Source organism: Lytechinus pictus, chromosome 3 (genome assembly GCF_037042905.1).
Source record: "Lytechinus pictus isolate F3 Inbred chromosome 3, Lp3.0, whole genome shotgun sequence".
NCBI lineage: Eukaryota > Metazoa > Echinodermata > Echinoidea > Temnopleuroida > Toxopneustidae > Lytechinus > Lytechinus pictus.
The window spans coordinates 31,165,005-31,181,747 of NC_087247.1; the positions used below are offsets into that span (position 1 = coordinate 31,165,005).

Sequence of the window (16,743 nt, forward strand, 5' to 3'; positions counted from 1 at the left end):
TGGTCAGTGTTTTGTCTGTTCAAATTATTATTTTCACCCAGGGGCCGATTGCACGAAAGGGTCTTTCCAAGGACCGTCCTTCGTGTCGCCCATCTTTTATGATGCGCTATAAGCGGGGTGTTTCTGAAATTTATGATAAACAAATAAAATTCGTAAGCTTGCTTTTAAATCAAATTTTATACAATTTCATGAGATATCACATCATTTTATAAACAAATATTTTGTTTATTTTAACGGACAAATAAAATATATTTGCAGATAATTTATTTGAAATGCGTTTCACATGGCGTATCATAAAAGATGGGCGACACGAAAGACGGTCCTTGGAAAGACCCTTTCGTGCAATCGGCCCCTGTACTACTACTACTACTACTAAGATGACAAATGTTGATTGAACGCTACCCTGATCATTTTCCTCGGTTCCATGAACATTCACCTCGGTTCCATGAACATTCACAAGTAATCCCTTTAATGGAAATGGCTAATCAAAATCACTGTTGTATGCACATTCTGTAAGGAACACTGACCAGGAACCAATCAAAATTGGTTTTTCATATTTGCAATCCGGCCACCGCCTTTGTGTGCCGGGGTCTAGGAATGGAATCTTGGGAACATTTTATTCAAGGACTTAGAAAATGTTTTCATTTCACAAGTCATTTTTTTATCTGACAGTTATCATATTAACAGTGCGTCTCAGGCAATCAAAATCAAAGAAAAATGTCAGATCTGACAAATTGTTGGGTGACACATATTGCTGAAACACTTCCCCTGGGGAATATTTTACAATACGACTAGTCTGATTTATTCAATATTACTAGTTCAGTGGGTTCTTTTATGAGGAAAGAAAGACGGTCATTAAAGGCAATCAAACGAGGCATATATAGTTGATGAAGTATACTTAATTTAATATCCCATACATTACAGCATTGATGGAAGAAAAGAAAATCAATAAAAGCATTCCCATACTTGCTTCTTTCTAGAATAATTCATACTTTGTTATAAAGGAGGAGTAATATATCATGCAACAATCTTCAACAGCACACAAGTAACCTGTATGCCATATATTATTCATTAGGAGGAAAACAAGATAATCATATGCATTACATAAATAGCAACTTACTAAAGCAGGATACGACAATTCTGGACACAAAAGACTGAAACCAATTAAAGATGATTTAGAAGAGCTATTGAACAATAAGAACATTTTCAAAATTTTGTTTTGAATACACCATATTTTTGTTGTCGTTACTACTGTTAATATATATGCTCAAGTATAATTGCACATTGTAATAAACTGAATTGAAATATCTTTTTTTGTCTTCACTGGATGTCAACACGATATGACGATGGATGAGAGATATCAAATTAAAGCTCATCATCCTATCACTCCCTCTTCGATCATCATTTTGGTATGCGTATGAATTACCTGCAGACAAGGACGACATGGTCACTGTACTAACATTATCATATTCAATAGGCAAAGTGAGTGCAAATGACCAGTAATGTCCAATTAAATAAAAGAGATGTTCGTTTTGGGGGGCACGAGTTCGCTGATGCTACAATCGCACCAACAAAACCGACTCCGAACCAACCAATGATATACCACTTAAAATAACAGAATACCTCGGTCCAGAGTCGGTTTTCAAGTGACTGTCCTCTTTCTTTACTGGCCTTGTTATTAATGGGAGGCAAGATGGGACCATTTTTTTTCTCCAAATAATCCAAGACTTGCCTCAATGTCTGGGTATTTTGAATAGTTTTGTAGAAGAAAGTATCCATAATGATACAAGTCCATTCAATTTAGAGTATCAATAATTGATAAAGTCTTTCGGTCATCACTTCAATTTGTCGCACCCTGTTGGGGGTTTCCTCTAAGAATCACTCATCGTAGGTATGTCAATAAAGCATATTCTAACAAAAAAACTCCTATGCATGTTATAAGGCAATTGCAACTAATATTACACATTAATATATATTCACTTAAATACAAACATGGCTCAGTAAGAAATATCGTTAAAAATCTGATAATAGCAAACCATAATTTATCAAAAAGAAGGCTCTCAAAAAATACAACGTACCAGCATAAACATTAAAATTAGTTGTTCATCACAAATTATAACCTGAAGATTCGAAGTGACGTTGCCGATAAATCTGGGAAGGTACCCAGAGACGGAGGCCCGTTTCATGAACAGAGAATATAAAAAGAAGCGGGCACTTCAAATCCCCAGGTGCGGAATATGTGCATTTATTAAAAAACAGTACAAGCTAAAGGAGCATTAGTTTTAGCAGTGATAAGAAAGTGAGAATATGAAGATTAATTTCTTCATCAATGACATGAAGAGAAAGATAGTATATTAAGGGTCTGAAAGGGAAAGACTACTCTGACATCAAGGTGGTTTCATTAAAGCAGAGAAAATAAAACATCAATTATACATTTTGTAAAAATCCATTTTAAAAAGTTACATTTTTTTTACATTTATAAATATGCGCACCTCAACCCAAGTATGTCATGTTTTATCAATTCCATAAATGGGAATGTATTCATTGTTCAAAAAGTTAATTACAATTAATTTGTTGTCATTGAAATAATGCATCTGATTAAATACTGAATGCAGAGATAACATCTATTTTTAAAGATAATCCACAGTTCCTCGTGGAATTTACGGATGCAGGGCGAGGCGCGTATTGCATGTGACATCACAAAATCAAAGTCCATATCTATTGATTTTGCTGTTATTTGAAGGATTTTCGCCAAACATCAATTAATGTTTCATTTTCTGCTGTTATCAAAACCAACTTGAGGTCAGAGTGGATTCACCCTTTGGCATTGAGGAAGTAATGTCCCAGCACCAATGACATAACATCATTCGGTTTGGAGTCAGTTTCACTGGTGTCACTGTAGCGGGAGTATCAAAACTGCTGATATTTTGTTTTCCATAGATCTGATTTACTGGATAGGGTGGGAGAGTCTCAGAACCACCTAATTCCTTCAATAAGGTACTCTTAAAGGGCTATTTCACATTTAGCTATCTTATCAACATCGGGCTAAGCATATTACGTTCATCGGTTCTACAGAACAAAAACTGGAAAAGTGTGGACAAAGTTATCTCTGAGAGGTTAAAAAAGATTGGTTATTCTGACCATCAAATAATTCACTATGTATAGCGGTGAAATCCCAAAAGACCAAGTGATAAATTAGCATAATAATGACAGAGCGCACCAAAGTGTTGCATGCATTACATATTACTTTGGGAGTGCCTTCTTGTGATATTTTTTTGTTTTGTTTCGGCTTGCGACTGCAATGGGTGATACAATGCCAAATTTCTTTGAGTACATGCTTGGCAATTATTTAATGGGCCAATCTTGGTCATGTGTGTGGCCGAAATTATGAAAAATCTTGACTTTAATTAGATATAACTCTAAAAATTCTAGAGATTTATAACTAATTATGATTTTGAAAGTTTAATTTCATTTTGAAATTAAACTTTCAAAGTCATGCTTCTGTGTGAAGTCACACACGAGACCCACTTCTTTTGACCTCTGACCTTGAACCTGCATATTGGAAACAGCAAAAAATAATTATAAATGATTGCTGACTAAACATGTTAATGTTATATAACCTTTGAATAACTAGATCTCTAAATACAATAATTCATAACTAATTAAAATCAAGATTTGTCATAATTTCAATCACATACATGACCAAGAATAGTCCTAATGATGATTTGGGCATGTACATGTACGTTCTGGCTAGATGATAGATCCTAATATAAAGGAAAAGAATACTGTACTTAATGAAAAAGTGAGATTACACTAAACAGATAAAACATTTTTAGAAATCTGACAATCGCGTAACGTAAATGTATCTAAAACATGACGCTATTCTGTGAAGCAATAAGTGAAGTTTTTCTTTGCGAGTATAATAGATAGTACTAAATTGAGCAATCCCATTTTTCTATAATCATTACTCTTCATTTCAATCTTTGTAAAAATACCTGAATCTATGCGGCTTGGATAACACACTGCATGTACATGTAACTCTAATGCTTCAAACACTTCAGAAAAGAGGAAAATCAGAATAAACAGATCTGTTAGGCATTTCTTAACAAAGATTCTATTAAAGGGTAATTTAGTGAGGTGCCACACAATATCTGCTGGATCTATATTTTCGCAAGATTCCATGTCATAAATGTTGTATTAAAAATCTAAACCCTCCTAATAGGGACCTGGTGTTTGTGATTTTTCTTTTTCACCTAATTGCTACATTGTTTGAACTATTTCTTTTGAGAAGAAATGAAGAATATATCGAGTATCGAATATAAGTAAAAGTGAGAATACATATACTGTATAAATATATATTGGTGACCAAATGATTTTTGAAAAAAAATATTCAGCACGAAATTTTTAGAACGTTGGGGGTATTTCTTGCCTTTCCTTATTATAATTAGTTGTATATTTAAGCAAATTTCCTGTGCCCTTTTCAAGCTTAAAATATCTTATTATCAAAATGACTAAAATGCAAGAAGGGAAATATCAGAATTTAACAATAAGATAAAGAAGAAATCTACATTATGCTTTCAGTAACTGGTTATATTTCATTTCTTAAACTAAGTTGAGGGTTTCAAGTGGCTACCAAATAAAGGAAAGCACATATACTTGATAAAGAGGCTAACCTATTGTTTATAAGGTGTACACCTTATTTTGCAATTAGCATATATGAAGCTGGAGGGGGGGTAAGAGAGCATTACACAGAGTAATATTTGGCATTCACAATAGTATATACTCAACCACACTCAATCCTTAGCATTCTAAGAAATCTTTTCATTTTCATTAGTCTAAATAACTTAACATTCATAGGTTAGACCTCTGTAGAAGGAATAAACAGCAAGTTTTAGGGAAAGCCTAAAGCCCAAATAAAGTTTTGCTAAAAGGTGATTGAATTGTCAAAATTTGAATTTGAATCACATGAAATTAAAAAATAATCGCAAGTTGTATGAAATGTGTGGTGCAAAATGTCATATATGGGTAAAATTGACAATGAAAATGCCTGAAGTAATTAAGGATAGTTCCCCGAGAATTTCTCAATTTTTCTTTTTTGTTATTAAACCACTTCTCAATAAAAACGGGACAGCATTTCTTAAATTAAATGTTCGTACATAGTTTTCTGAAAGTTTTTTTTTAATTTTTATAATGGTAACATTGCAGAGAGTGGGCACTAAAACTTTATCGATAGTAAAGGGTTTAAAATTGAACAAAGATAAAGAGAGACATCACAGGGAAGGGGCAATGGGGGAGCTGCGAGTATAGGGAAAAAATATATTAACTGAGGGCAAGGGATATTCATACTCAAATCAATACTACATGTATATTTGATTAATTTATGACTTTTCTTACTTTCTTTTGTGTATCAATGATAACATGAATAATATGAGAGTTTATACAGTTCCAGGATTGGAACATAAAATAAAATCATGGCATTCTTGTCATACATGTCATTTGCCTTCGCTTTAAGAACACGCTGCAGTATAATTAATACAATTAAATAGCCCTCAGAATATTAATACGGAGGGGGCCAATCACGGTATAAAAGAAATATTTCATATTTTTTAAAGGAACATAATGATGATTCCAAAATCAGGAGCAGGGATTTTTTGAATTCCTAACAGCTCACAAAAATTAACTTCCTTAATTAAGCACAATTACAAAAACAAAATGATTTCTTCCAACAATTATGATATGAATATTATATATCAAGTACAATAACTTACCAATAATACAAAGCAGTCTCCTTATGAAACTATTTTTGCATTCTCTGTTTTATCATTTAAAAAAGGAGAGCCATTATGTGCATGTAATAAGCTCAGTACTACCTCCACATCACTCATGTTAGCCCTATAATAATATGTTTCGATAAAATGCTAATTCAAATAAAAATGCTTTAAATATAAAGGCAAAAACACTTCAAATTCCTGATGTTCTTAATCATTATGAAATGTCCTAAACCTTGCTTTGAATAATGCGGTTTCCCAAATCATCTATAAAAACTAGATATTGAATCTGAATCACACCATACATGATCGGATTGGACACTAATTTAGATTTGAGCATAATACAATTTTAAAATCCCCCCCCCCAAAAAAAAAAAAAGAGCAAAAACTCCTTTTATGCTTGAAAAGCTGGAGTACATTTGGTGAAACAAGGCAATTAAACTAATATACATGTATTTTAAAATGCATATATAAAGTAATTTAGTGGAAATTTGAATTAGATATGATTTACAGTTGCACTGTATATGTGAAAATACAATTTTAATTAAACTGAACAGGCATAACTTAAAGAAAGCACTCCAATTATAAAATGCTCAAGTCTAACACATAAATGCAGAGAAGGACCATACAATATATGCTTATGCACCTTTGTATAGTATCTTGTCTATATTGTTCAGAATTTAATATAGCAGCACCTGATGGTAGTCATGACACTTGACTTAAAAAAAATTACAGGTAAAGAGATATGAAAAAAATCAGTTTGTCCATACTACAGTAACAGAAGTCACGCTAGCTTCTCGTGGCACTACAGTGGATAAATATCAAAGCTACATGTTGGAGGCTTTAATCGATGCCTTCAAATGTCCAAGCAGATATGACCCAAATCTGTCTATATTTTGGTTTATCAATACAGCTTTAAACACCACGTTGGAAGATTGACTAGTAGTAGTAGTAACTCTTGAAAGCATTTTCAAATGTATATATATACCCAATGTAAAGCCTACCATGCAGTCCCTATTAAAAAAACGCGGGACCATGATTAAAAAAATCAACAACAAATGTACACACATACAAGTATAACAAATGATCAATGTTTGCGTTGTGGCAAATATAATAATACCCTCCCACACAAACTACCAGCAACAGGTACACCCATCAAATACATGAATAAAATATCTATGATAAAATGACTCTTGACCGCTACAGCTTCTGGATTTTTTCTCCAACTACTACTGGATTATTTTTCCTAATTTCCTCTTGGCCATGTGAGCGGTAGTCAAATGAACAATTGTGTTTGTCTGAGTAGCGGTGTATACTGCAGTAGAGGCCTCCACATCGACACTCGAAACCTGAAAAAAATGAACAACACAAAAAATGATATGATAAATGAAATATATTGAATGATATTGTTGAACAGTAATCCAGGCAATGAGATGGTGCTTACTAGATAATCAAAATGTGAAACATATCAATTGTATAATTAAGCTGAACTGTAAACCTAAATATATAGTGAACCATGAACTTGTATAATAACTATTGTAAATATCAATTGTATACATATAAAGTTATGATTAACTGCAAAAATAAAGATATGATTAACTGTAAATATTAATTGTATCTCCATACGCTGCACTCCAAGACATTATATTCTTGCTTTATAAAAACAAATAACAATTTTTAATAGTTGATGACCGTGAATTGCCCCATTTTGCAAATCCAGTTTACAAGTTTAAAAGTTCATCCTATCTTTAAAAGTACACAAAGTTCTTCTAATTCATGGTTTGCTTTGTAGGATGTGATGATCAGATAAGAGATGAAGTCTTGACTGCAGTCACCATTGCCAGATCAATTATTATACTTCTAAAAAATTCAAATAACGACCTGTGACCCTAAAATCTCATCAGATTAGCACTAAAACTTGCATACACGAACCAACTAAGCCAAGTTTGAAGTTGATCCTCCCAACAGTCCTTCAGTTACCGCGAAAACGAAAAACGGACTGTTGGACGGACGACCTGAAACCATAATGCCTCCAGCAACCACCTGCAGTGGGCAGAGGCATAAAAATTGATAAACTACCCTTAGGGACTAAGTACGAATTTTGGAAAAAGACACATTTGCCTTACCTGTAAGGCCAACCTTTTTACGGCATGTGTGACATCTATTTCTCTTTTTCTTGCCCTTCTCATTTCCATCACTTGAATCTTGCGAGTCTGATACTGACGGTGAGGCGCCTCCCTGGGGTTGCGAGTCGGACTTTGTCGGTGAGCTGCACTCCTCTTCTTCTGGTGCCTCTACCCGTTCGTTTGCAGGGGCGATGGAAGTGACCGTTGTAGCGGTGGTGGTAGTTGTCGCAGTGGCGAGAGAGGCTTCCGGTGCTATGGTGCTTGGTGTTTGTGTCGATGAGTTTGCACTTGTTGTATTACTAGACACTGAAAACAAGACGGAAAATTATGCCATGAAACTATGCATGGTGATTTCGTGAGATTTTTGGTCCTTCTAGGGGAAGGTGGAAGAACATGGTCCTCTCCAGTAGGCTGCCATACAAAATTTGAAATTCGAGGGGGGGGGGGTGACATGTCATACCCAACCCCATCCCTGGGATCGCTGCCCATTCATCAAGCGCAGAAGGTGAAAATACAAGTATGAAATTACTTCCATTAAGTTTGCAAATCACTACAGTTATAACAGGACAAACCCCTTTGATTCCCTCATAAATTGAAAAATAACTTACATGTATATCACATCTTCCCCAAGAGTAACACATTTTAATACTCAAATGCCAACTCCTTTGAGAAAGAAATGGTTGGACAAAAAAATTGAAAAAAACAATACAACTGGGGTAATCATTCAAATAAAGAGATAAAGCATTCATTTACCAAGAGGTTGGACAGGTGAATTCTGTTTTTTCCTCATATAATCCTTATGACATTTAGAGCACATTCCCTCTGTTGCAGCGCTTCCGTAGAAGCCACATCCGTTCCGGCAGAGATTCGCCTGCATCTCTTTACTACCATTGCTACTATCCATCATAACCGTATCTGCACGAGAATAAAATAAAAAATGTTCATAATGATTTCTGTATTACACATGAAAATTATAAAACTTTAGATTCATATTCAAATACCGGTATGATGAATTTCTTGGTACATGTACATATTGGAATTTTTAGGTTGGCATTAAATATAAATTACATGCATACAAACATAATTTACAGTATTACCATTTATTGTAACATGAGGGTATACAGATATAATCCATATTCTACATACTATTACTAAGAAAAGAAAGAAATGGGCTCGTAACTGATTTAGTTTTACTTTGTGAACCATGTGAATATACACTTCTCAAATAGCATAGAAAATACATAAGGGTACAGGCCATGTTATCCTCTAGACAGCCCAAATTGCCTGTAGACTTCTCCAAATTACATGCTTTGGGGCGACCATCTATTAAAGAGTTGCCCCAAGATCTGCCACAAACAACATTCAAGAAGAACTAGAAAATCAATAATCTTTCTATGGCAGAATGATATTTGCATTTACTGCATAATTGTTCATTTTCACAAGAAATCTCCCTTAAGAAATACATGTAGCTCATTCAGCAACTGCCCCATTGCAAAAAAAGAAAAAGAAATAGCCCCTAAAATTTGAGATTCATTTCCTTTCCTATACTTTTCACATGTTTTTTTTATTGTATATAAAAGCTTTTGGACTTATCATAAAATCTCATTTTCTATAAAAATTTATTGACCTAAAATGACCTGAAGTTGAATTTGACCCAGAGACCTGAAATTTCTTCTCATATGATTGTTGATTGTGTACCTGATAATCATAACAATCATGTCCCAGTTTCATGGAATAGGAACTTTCAAAACTCAAAATCTTAGCCTCTTTTGCTGATACCATAACATACACTGTAGTCTAAGAATATTAACCTTTACATGTATATAATGTATATTATTTTGCCTTGTAAATCACATACATGTACATGGATTACATGGATAACAAAATCAACATGTATGCTAATACAGTCTTGTTGTCATGTGTACACACATCCAGGCTTTGTCATGATGGGTAAATTTGATGTAGGTGAATAAAAATTTCTTTAAATATGCATTTTATTACTTTAATACATCACATGTACATGTATATACATGTGGGATTAAAAATGGGCTTATATGAGAGCATGTATCTCAAATGCATGAAGGGGTAATCAGGGGGATGTTTAACAGATTCAAGATTTAGAAGTAAATTAAATTCATGCTTAAATGTTGATGCGCACATGATATTTAACATGCAATCTCATTGTTTTAGCAGTACTTAGCGAGCATCTTTCTAACATGATGTGACCAATGCGGTGGTGAGCTACTATACCACATGCAACTTAAGTCACACTTAATTCTTTGTGAAACAGCCCCTGGGGGGTGTTAAGTGTAACTTAAATCATACTAAAATGTCAACAGTAACACCCACATGATATTAAACAGGTTATCTGATTGGTGGCAGTAAGCGTCTCATGCACAGGATGTGACCGATGCGGTAATGCATTGTATTATATACTGACACAACTGAAATTTATGACTTAGATCTTTGTATACATGTAACACCCCCAGGTCTGATTTTTAACATCAATTTTTTACCTGCTTGCAAAACTCACCTGTCTAGTTAAAAATCCCTGGAGACAAAATGCAATTGACCCTTTCTTGGGTTACTGCACAGGTACATGTACACGATGCACTCCGGAGTCAAGACTATATTTTGCTTGTCATTAACAATCAATTTGTTGGAAACTGGGCTTCTTGTAAATGAAAGATCCACTCAAAAACACATTTCTTGTGAAGACAATGATTCATTCATCTGTTTCATTCACTTGTTCCGAACTTGTTCTTGAATGCAGCTGGAGAAATGAAAACAAATTGAAAAATATAACAAAATGTTAACAACATTACCAACAAAATTGCCTTCGCAAGAACATGTTTACACATTTATTATTAAAATGCACATTTCCTTTAAAGGCCAGAGCACACTAATGATCCAATAGGACACATTTTAATATCAACATTTTTTAACATTGCTTTTTGCATTAAATGTGCAAGTTCCAAGTAGTAAAATCATTTTAATTTGAAGTTAGACATAATGCTAGAATGACCAAACTAAAAATCCTGCTTTTTCTGCAAGCTCTGCAGTTGGACTGAAGTCCAAATCGGCTCAAGTCGCAGCCAATGGTGATGCCATTTCAATTTGGAATTGAATTTGCTTTGAATCCTACTGGGAAGCTAAAAATAAGACTGGAAGTATGATTTCAGTATTTATAACATTATTCAGAACTTTATTCATTAAGTTTTAATAGGTTGGAATGTTCACATAAAATGCTATTACACGTACCTTTGAAAATCAGATCTCAAAGGATAGTGTAGTGCGCGCCAGGCTGAAATGGGAAGTTCATTCTGACAAAAAGTTTCTCATAAATATATAAGAAAAATATTAGTGAGGGTTTGAGGAAAATCCATCAAAGATTAAAAAAGTTATAAGAAGTTTTTTTTAATTCATGACATATAGGGGCAGTACATAATAAATTTTAAAAAAATCAATGAAATGTCACTTTCTCTAAAAATTGAAAATTGTTTTTAACTTTTTAATGAGCTTTAATATCAAATCAACAAATCATTTCACACAAGCTTGTGAAAGAGAAAATATTTAAGTCATCATGGGCCATTAAAAATTGAAATTCATGCATTTTAACACAACATATTGGGCAGCTGTTCGTAATTCTAATAACCTTCTAATTTTATGATTGATTTTCCTGAAACCTTCACCAATAATTTTTTGTCTGGTATTTTCAAAACAAACTTTTTGTCAGGGTAAACTTCCCATTTACATGTACATGTAAGACAGTAGGTTACTCTGAGGGTAGATGTACCTTCAAGGCCATGCCCTGCCATTATAGTGAAGAACACGTTTATGTACAGTATGGAATGGCAGGTACCGTACATTACATGTACATGTAAAACAATTCATGTTTGAACAGAATGAGGGGGTGTATCATACATGTAAAGCTGTTTGTATAAAATTATACACAACTCTATGCATGGCTGATGACTGAGATACCCTTATGTCTTTGTTCATGTGTGATGAGATGAATGATCTTGAACTATCATGTCCCCTCTGAACAAGTTCTGTACTGAATAGACGATAACTTCATACAAAGCCTCTACCATAGACAGTCTAGATTTTTCAAGAATGGTTCTTATATGATAGCACTTCACTGAGCACTTTCTATGGCTTTAAGATCACATACATACAGTAGTACCTTGGGTACCAAATAAAATTCACATACTCAAGGATAGGTCTCACCAATGTTTGGAGGTAACCAGACAATAGTGTGTATAATGTGGTCATTGCAAGGATAAGGTTGGTTTTCAGGACAGCACTTCCTACATAGAGTGGAATTCCAATTCAAAGTCAATAACTTCCAAATCACTCTCTTCACAGACTTCTTCAAGCATAGCACCATCAAGCTGGTACTGAATGTGTCAGCTCCATGTGAGGAGATGCACTGAACTCAAGTTGCCATTGATTTCCCTGAGACCTTACCTCACAAGGACACTATCGGCTTTACTTTTAGGTCTTCCGTCTTCATTTTTATATTATTACCCAGGCCTAATTATGCTCGAATATATTTACTTCAATTTGTTTAGCATGTTTTTTTTATTACTAATGTAACGGTACATGTATATATTTCATATGTATATTTGATGTATTTGTACTCACTGATTTTAGAAATAAAATGAATAAATGAACTGAACTAACTTATCTACATGTATGAAGGTCACTGGTACTATCACTTCTTCATGTACACGTATGACTGATTAAAACATTTGAAAGTATTTTTAAAAGAACTACATGTAGTTTGTGACCTTTGTTTGGTCCTATATATTTGCTCAAGTGATCAATACAGAAAGTATCACCCAAAAATTATAAAGTTATGGTAACTTTGCCATCCAATGGTAACTACACACAGTAACATGAATTTATTTAGAAATTGAAATTCCACAATATATTCTGTTTTGTTCCTAATAACATTGTCAGGAGCTAGCTAGAGTGGTGTGCTAAAATTTCATATCAGAGCAAAATATGAATTTCTTAGGTAAAACCTCAGAGCATGGCCTCTCAAAACCCCATTTTACACACAATTCAAGGAATTTTATGAAAGGGCCTGCGTTTTAAATTGAGGCCTTTTGAGATAAAATTCCCAACATTTCAAACGTTTTTTCACCATTTTGAATCAGATGTTTTTTATTGATATAATTCAAGCTTATGTTCATTGCATGTCTCCTACGATTACAATCTACTACATGTAACACAGATGCGCAGACAAGGGGACTGCACAGGCCACATGTATGTCGAGCCTCACATCCCGGGTAAAAGTCTACTCAACAGTTCGCTGAAATTTCAGAAACTGCTTAGGCCTTAGGTCTACATACTACCGGTACGTGATTGTATTATCCATCATAAATAATTTCATACACTAAAAACTTTGCAACAGCCTTCCAAAGAGAACTTGAATAAAAAGATGTTGAGAATTGCAAAAAACAAATTGTCAGAGATAAAAATCATATTCTAAAAAAAACATGGTCAAATATCAGTGTTTATGTTGTTTTCTCAACTTTTCCCACAGGGATCACACGTTCGGTAATACAATACCATTTTTGACTGACCAAAATATTTCACATGCGAAGAGGGGTGCGACGCGATGGGAAGCCGATATCATAAAAAAAGGAAAATATTCAGGCAAATTTTTTTATCTAGACTTCTTTATATTTTGTATGTATTTGTGTATTTATGGTGGAAGTTTAATGAATTTTGTGAGAATATTATGTTTGCAATGATTTAATTTTCAAAATGTGTTAGGTAAAACGATGCAGTCGCACTTAGCCTAGCTTAGGTAGGCAACCCCCCCCCCCCCCCCCCATCACAGAAACAATAATTTCATGTTTTACAAATTTCTGAAAACATCAACAAAATTCAAGATAAATTGTTAAAACTACGTTGTGTCTGGTAAATATAAAGCACAAAACAAAATTTCACAATCATATGTCCCATAGATATTTCATGCATTCATGTCAAGAAAACCAGATCTGAGCAAAAGATGTTTTTCCAGATATTAATAATAATATTGGGACCCCATCCTCGCGCAGAGACGTCGTATTTTTCTACATTGACCTATTGTAAAAATGGCGTCTAAATGCTGTGTCAGTACCCCACACAAACATAAAAACCATCAAATTTGCATCCAATCATTCAAACAGAAGACAATTAAAACTTTCAAAATTATAGCATGATAAATTCTGAATAAATAAATGCCGAATACAAGTTGTATATATTTACCAATTAAGAGAAAATTCGGTTGATTTGGGTCGGGATTTGCCTCAGTTTCTTCCTCCCTGTGCTCGTTCTGTGTGTATACTGTGTGTTGATCTATTATGTTAATTACGAGACACGTAATACCATATGACCGCCTTTCTGTGCTCTCATTGGTTACCATGTTATGATGCATCGAATCTTTGTGACGTCATTTGATTTCATCGCAATATCGGGTCGAAGTATGAGTATGTGGTTCCTGGTTCGTCGGTCAAATCGCCGGACCAGTATATCAGCTGTGTGGCCTTTAAATGCCAACAACAATGAGCAAGCAACAATGAGTAAGCAAACACGAGAGGGCTGAATTATAATCATAGGAAGAGGCATGTAGATGAGAACAACCAACAACTGAATGTGAGTCATTACTCCCACTCCCAGTCATACTTGTTACTCATTCTCCACCAAAGGAAGGATAATGAGGAAATCGGCCAGTTCACCCCCCCCCCCCTTGGGTGATTATCACAAAATGACCTATTTCCTAACGAGTGACCCAGATAAGATTCCACAAAATTGGCATGTTCTGTGACACATGCCCATGACTGCAGTTGGAGGGATGGGCAATCGTCCCTCTGGATTGGAGGAAGTGTGTTCGGTGGGAGAAAAGAAAATAAAGGCGACTATACATATTTTTGTTTTCCTTTTCAAAATAAATACCTCTATCAATTTTTAACTTTAAGCTTTCCCGTTTTAAAGGACAAGTCCACCCCAACCATGAATTGATTTGAATAAAAAGAGAAAAATCCAACAAGCATAACGCTGATAATTTCATCAAAATCGGATGTAAAATAAGGAAGTTATGACATTTTAAAGTTTCGCTTAATTTCACAAAACAGTTATATGCAAATCCTGGTCGGCATGTAAATGAGGAGACTGATGATGTCATTCACTCACTATTTCTTTTGTATATTATTATATGAAATATGAAATATTCAAATTTTCTCCTCATTGTCAAGTGAAACAAAGAATTATTCCTCCCTGAAAATGTGGAATTATAGCATTGTTTAATAAAACATGGTTCAGTCAAGTTGGTCGGTATTGTCAGATCTGTAAAAAATGAAATATTGTATAATTCAAACATTAAAAAAACAAAAGAAATAGTGAGTGATGGACATCATCGACTGTCTCATTTGCATGTCACTGAGATGTGCATGTAACTGTTATGTGAAGAATTAAAATGTTATAAATTTCTCATTTTTCATCCGTTTTTGATGATTTTTTTAGCGTTTTGCTAGTTTGATTTTTCTCTATTTATTCAATTCATGATTTTTCTGTGGTGGACTTGACCTTTAAGTACCATGCTACTTGCTATTTTTGTACCCTGTTTTCTCGGTTCAAGCTTATCAAGCGCACTGACATGAAGGCATTCTTAGTATAAAGGAAAACCCATATAGGAGAGAAATTCATCTTTTAATTCCCATTACAAAAAGAAAAATGCTGGTACAAATTGGGAAACCAAAAAAAGTATCCGGAAGTTCCCATTCTGATAGCGTCAGAGAGGAAATTAACCGTCCCGCTTTTTCTTTCACAATGATTTGTTATCGAAGCAGAAGAAAAATCTATCAAATCAAATAAAATATTTCATTATGAACATACTCCGCTATATATAGCTCGTCAAAACTAAAATATAAAAATACCCGCCCATCACAAAATCACAACGATTGTTCAAGACGACCTTTTTCATTACTGGGGAAATTCCTGAGTCCGTGTACTAGTTGAGCTACCATTTTGAGCGGGCTTGCATGTCTCCCAAATATCCGCCCCTGTTTTTATATTCCGCTGTAGTATTATTCTCAAAACATGCCTCCTTTTCAAAATATCTTACTAGGAAAGAAAGAAAGAGAGAAAGAAGGGGAGAGGTAGTAGTAGTATAGCGGGAGAAGATTAATAAGAAAAGGAAGAAGAGAAGAAGTGAAGAAGAAGAAGGAGGAGGAGGAGGGCCGGGAGGAGGGGAAGAAGAAGAGGAAGAGAGAAGAAAAGAAGAAGATGAAGAAGATGGTGATGAGAAAGAAAGAAAGAAAGAAAAGGGAAGAGGTATAGTAGTAGCGGGAGAAGATTAATAAGAAAAGGAAGAAGAGAAGAAGATGAAGAAGAAGATGAAGAAGAAGATGGTGATGATCATGAAAAAGAAGACTGAGATGATGATGATGAAGAAGAAATGAAGAAGATGATGATGAAGAAGATTGATTGATTGATAAAAAATTAAGACACTATCAACACATGCGTGTCATATAAGTGTCGGACAGTTAATCTGGAAAGGTCACTATAATACAGTACAAATTACCCTAATGCAACTTTACAAAGGAACAGGATTATAAATTAGTAATTATCAGTAATAAATTAATACGTTAACTACTTTCCCGGGATAACTTCCCTACTCTTTACGAAAAGAGGAGTAGGTAGGTAGGTAGGACCGACGGCTTAGAGTCTCCTCCGAAAGACTAGACAATTGGAATAAAATATACCTCGCCCAAGGGTATACCTGTTGTGATTGGGATTCGAACAGTTTCCCACCTAAGAAGAAGGAGTAGAAGAAGATGAAGATGATGATGGTG

The 16,743-nt window shown here is 34.4% G+C and overlaps 1 protein-coding gene across 1 annotated transcript; it reads right to left on the reverse strand.

The window, feature by feature from the left end:
* Nucleotides 1–879: 879 nt before the first annotated feature.
* LOC129257454 (AN1-type zinc finger protein 6-like) lies at nucleotides 880–14,456 on the reverse strand. The gene is made up of 5 exons (XM_054895776.2): nucleotides 14,159–14,456; nucleotides 10,428–10,667; nucleotides 8,648–8,809; nucleotides 7,895–8,200; nucleotides 880–7,117 (listed from the first exon to the last, which is right to left on the reverse strand). Exons 3-5 carry the CDS (start codon nucleotides 8,799–8,801, stop codon nucleotides 6,969–6,971), a joined length of 609 nt encoding a protein of 202 aa, XP_054751751.1. The 5' UTR covers nucleotides 8,802–8,809; nucleotides 10,428–10,667; nucleotides 14,159–14,456; the 3' UTR covers nucleotides 880–6,968.
* Nucleotides 14,457–16,743: the final 2,287 nt, after the last annotated feature.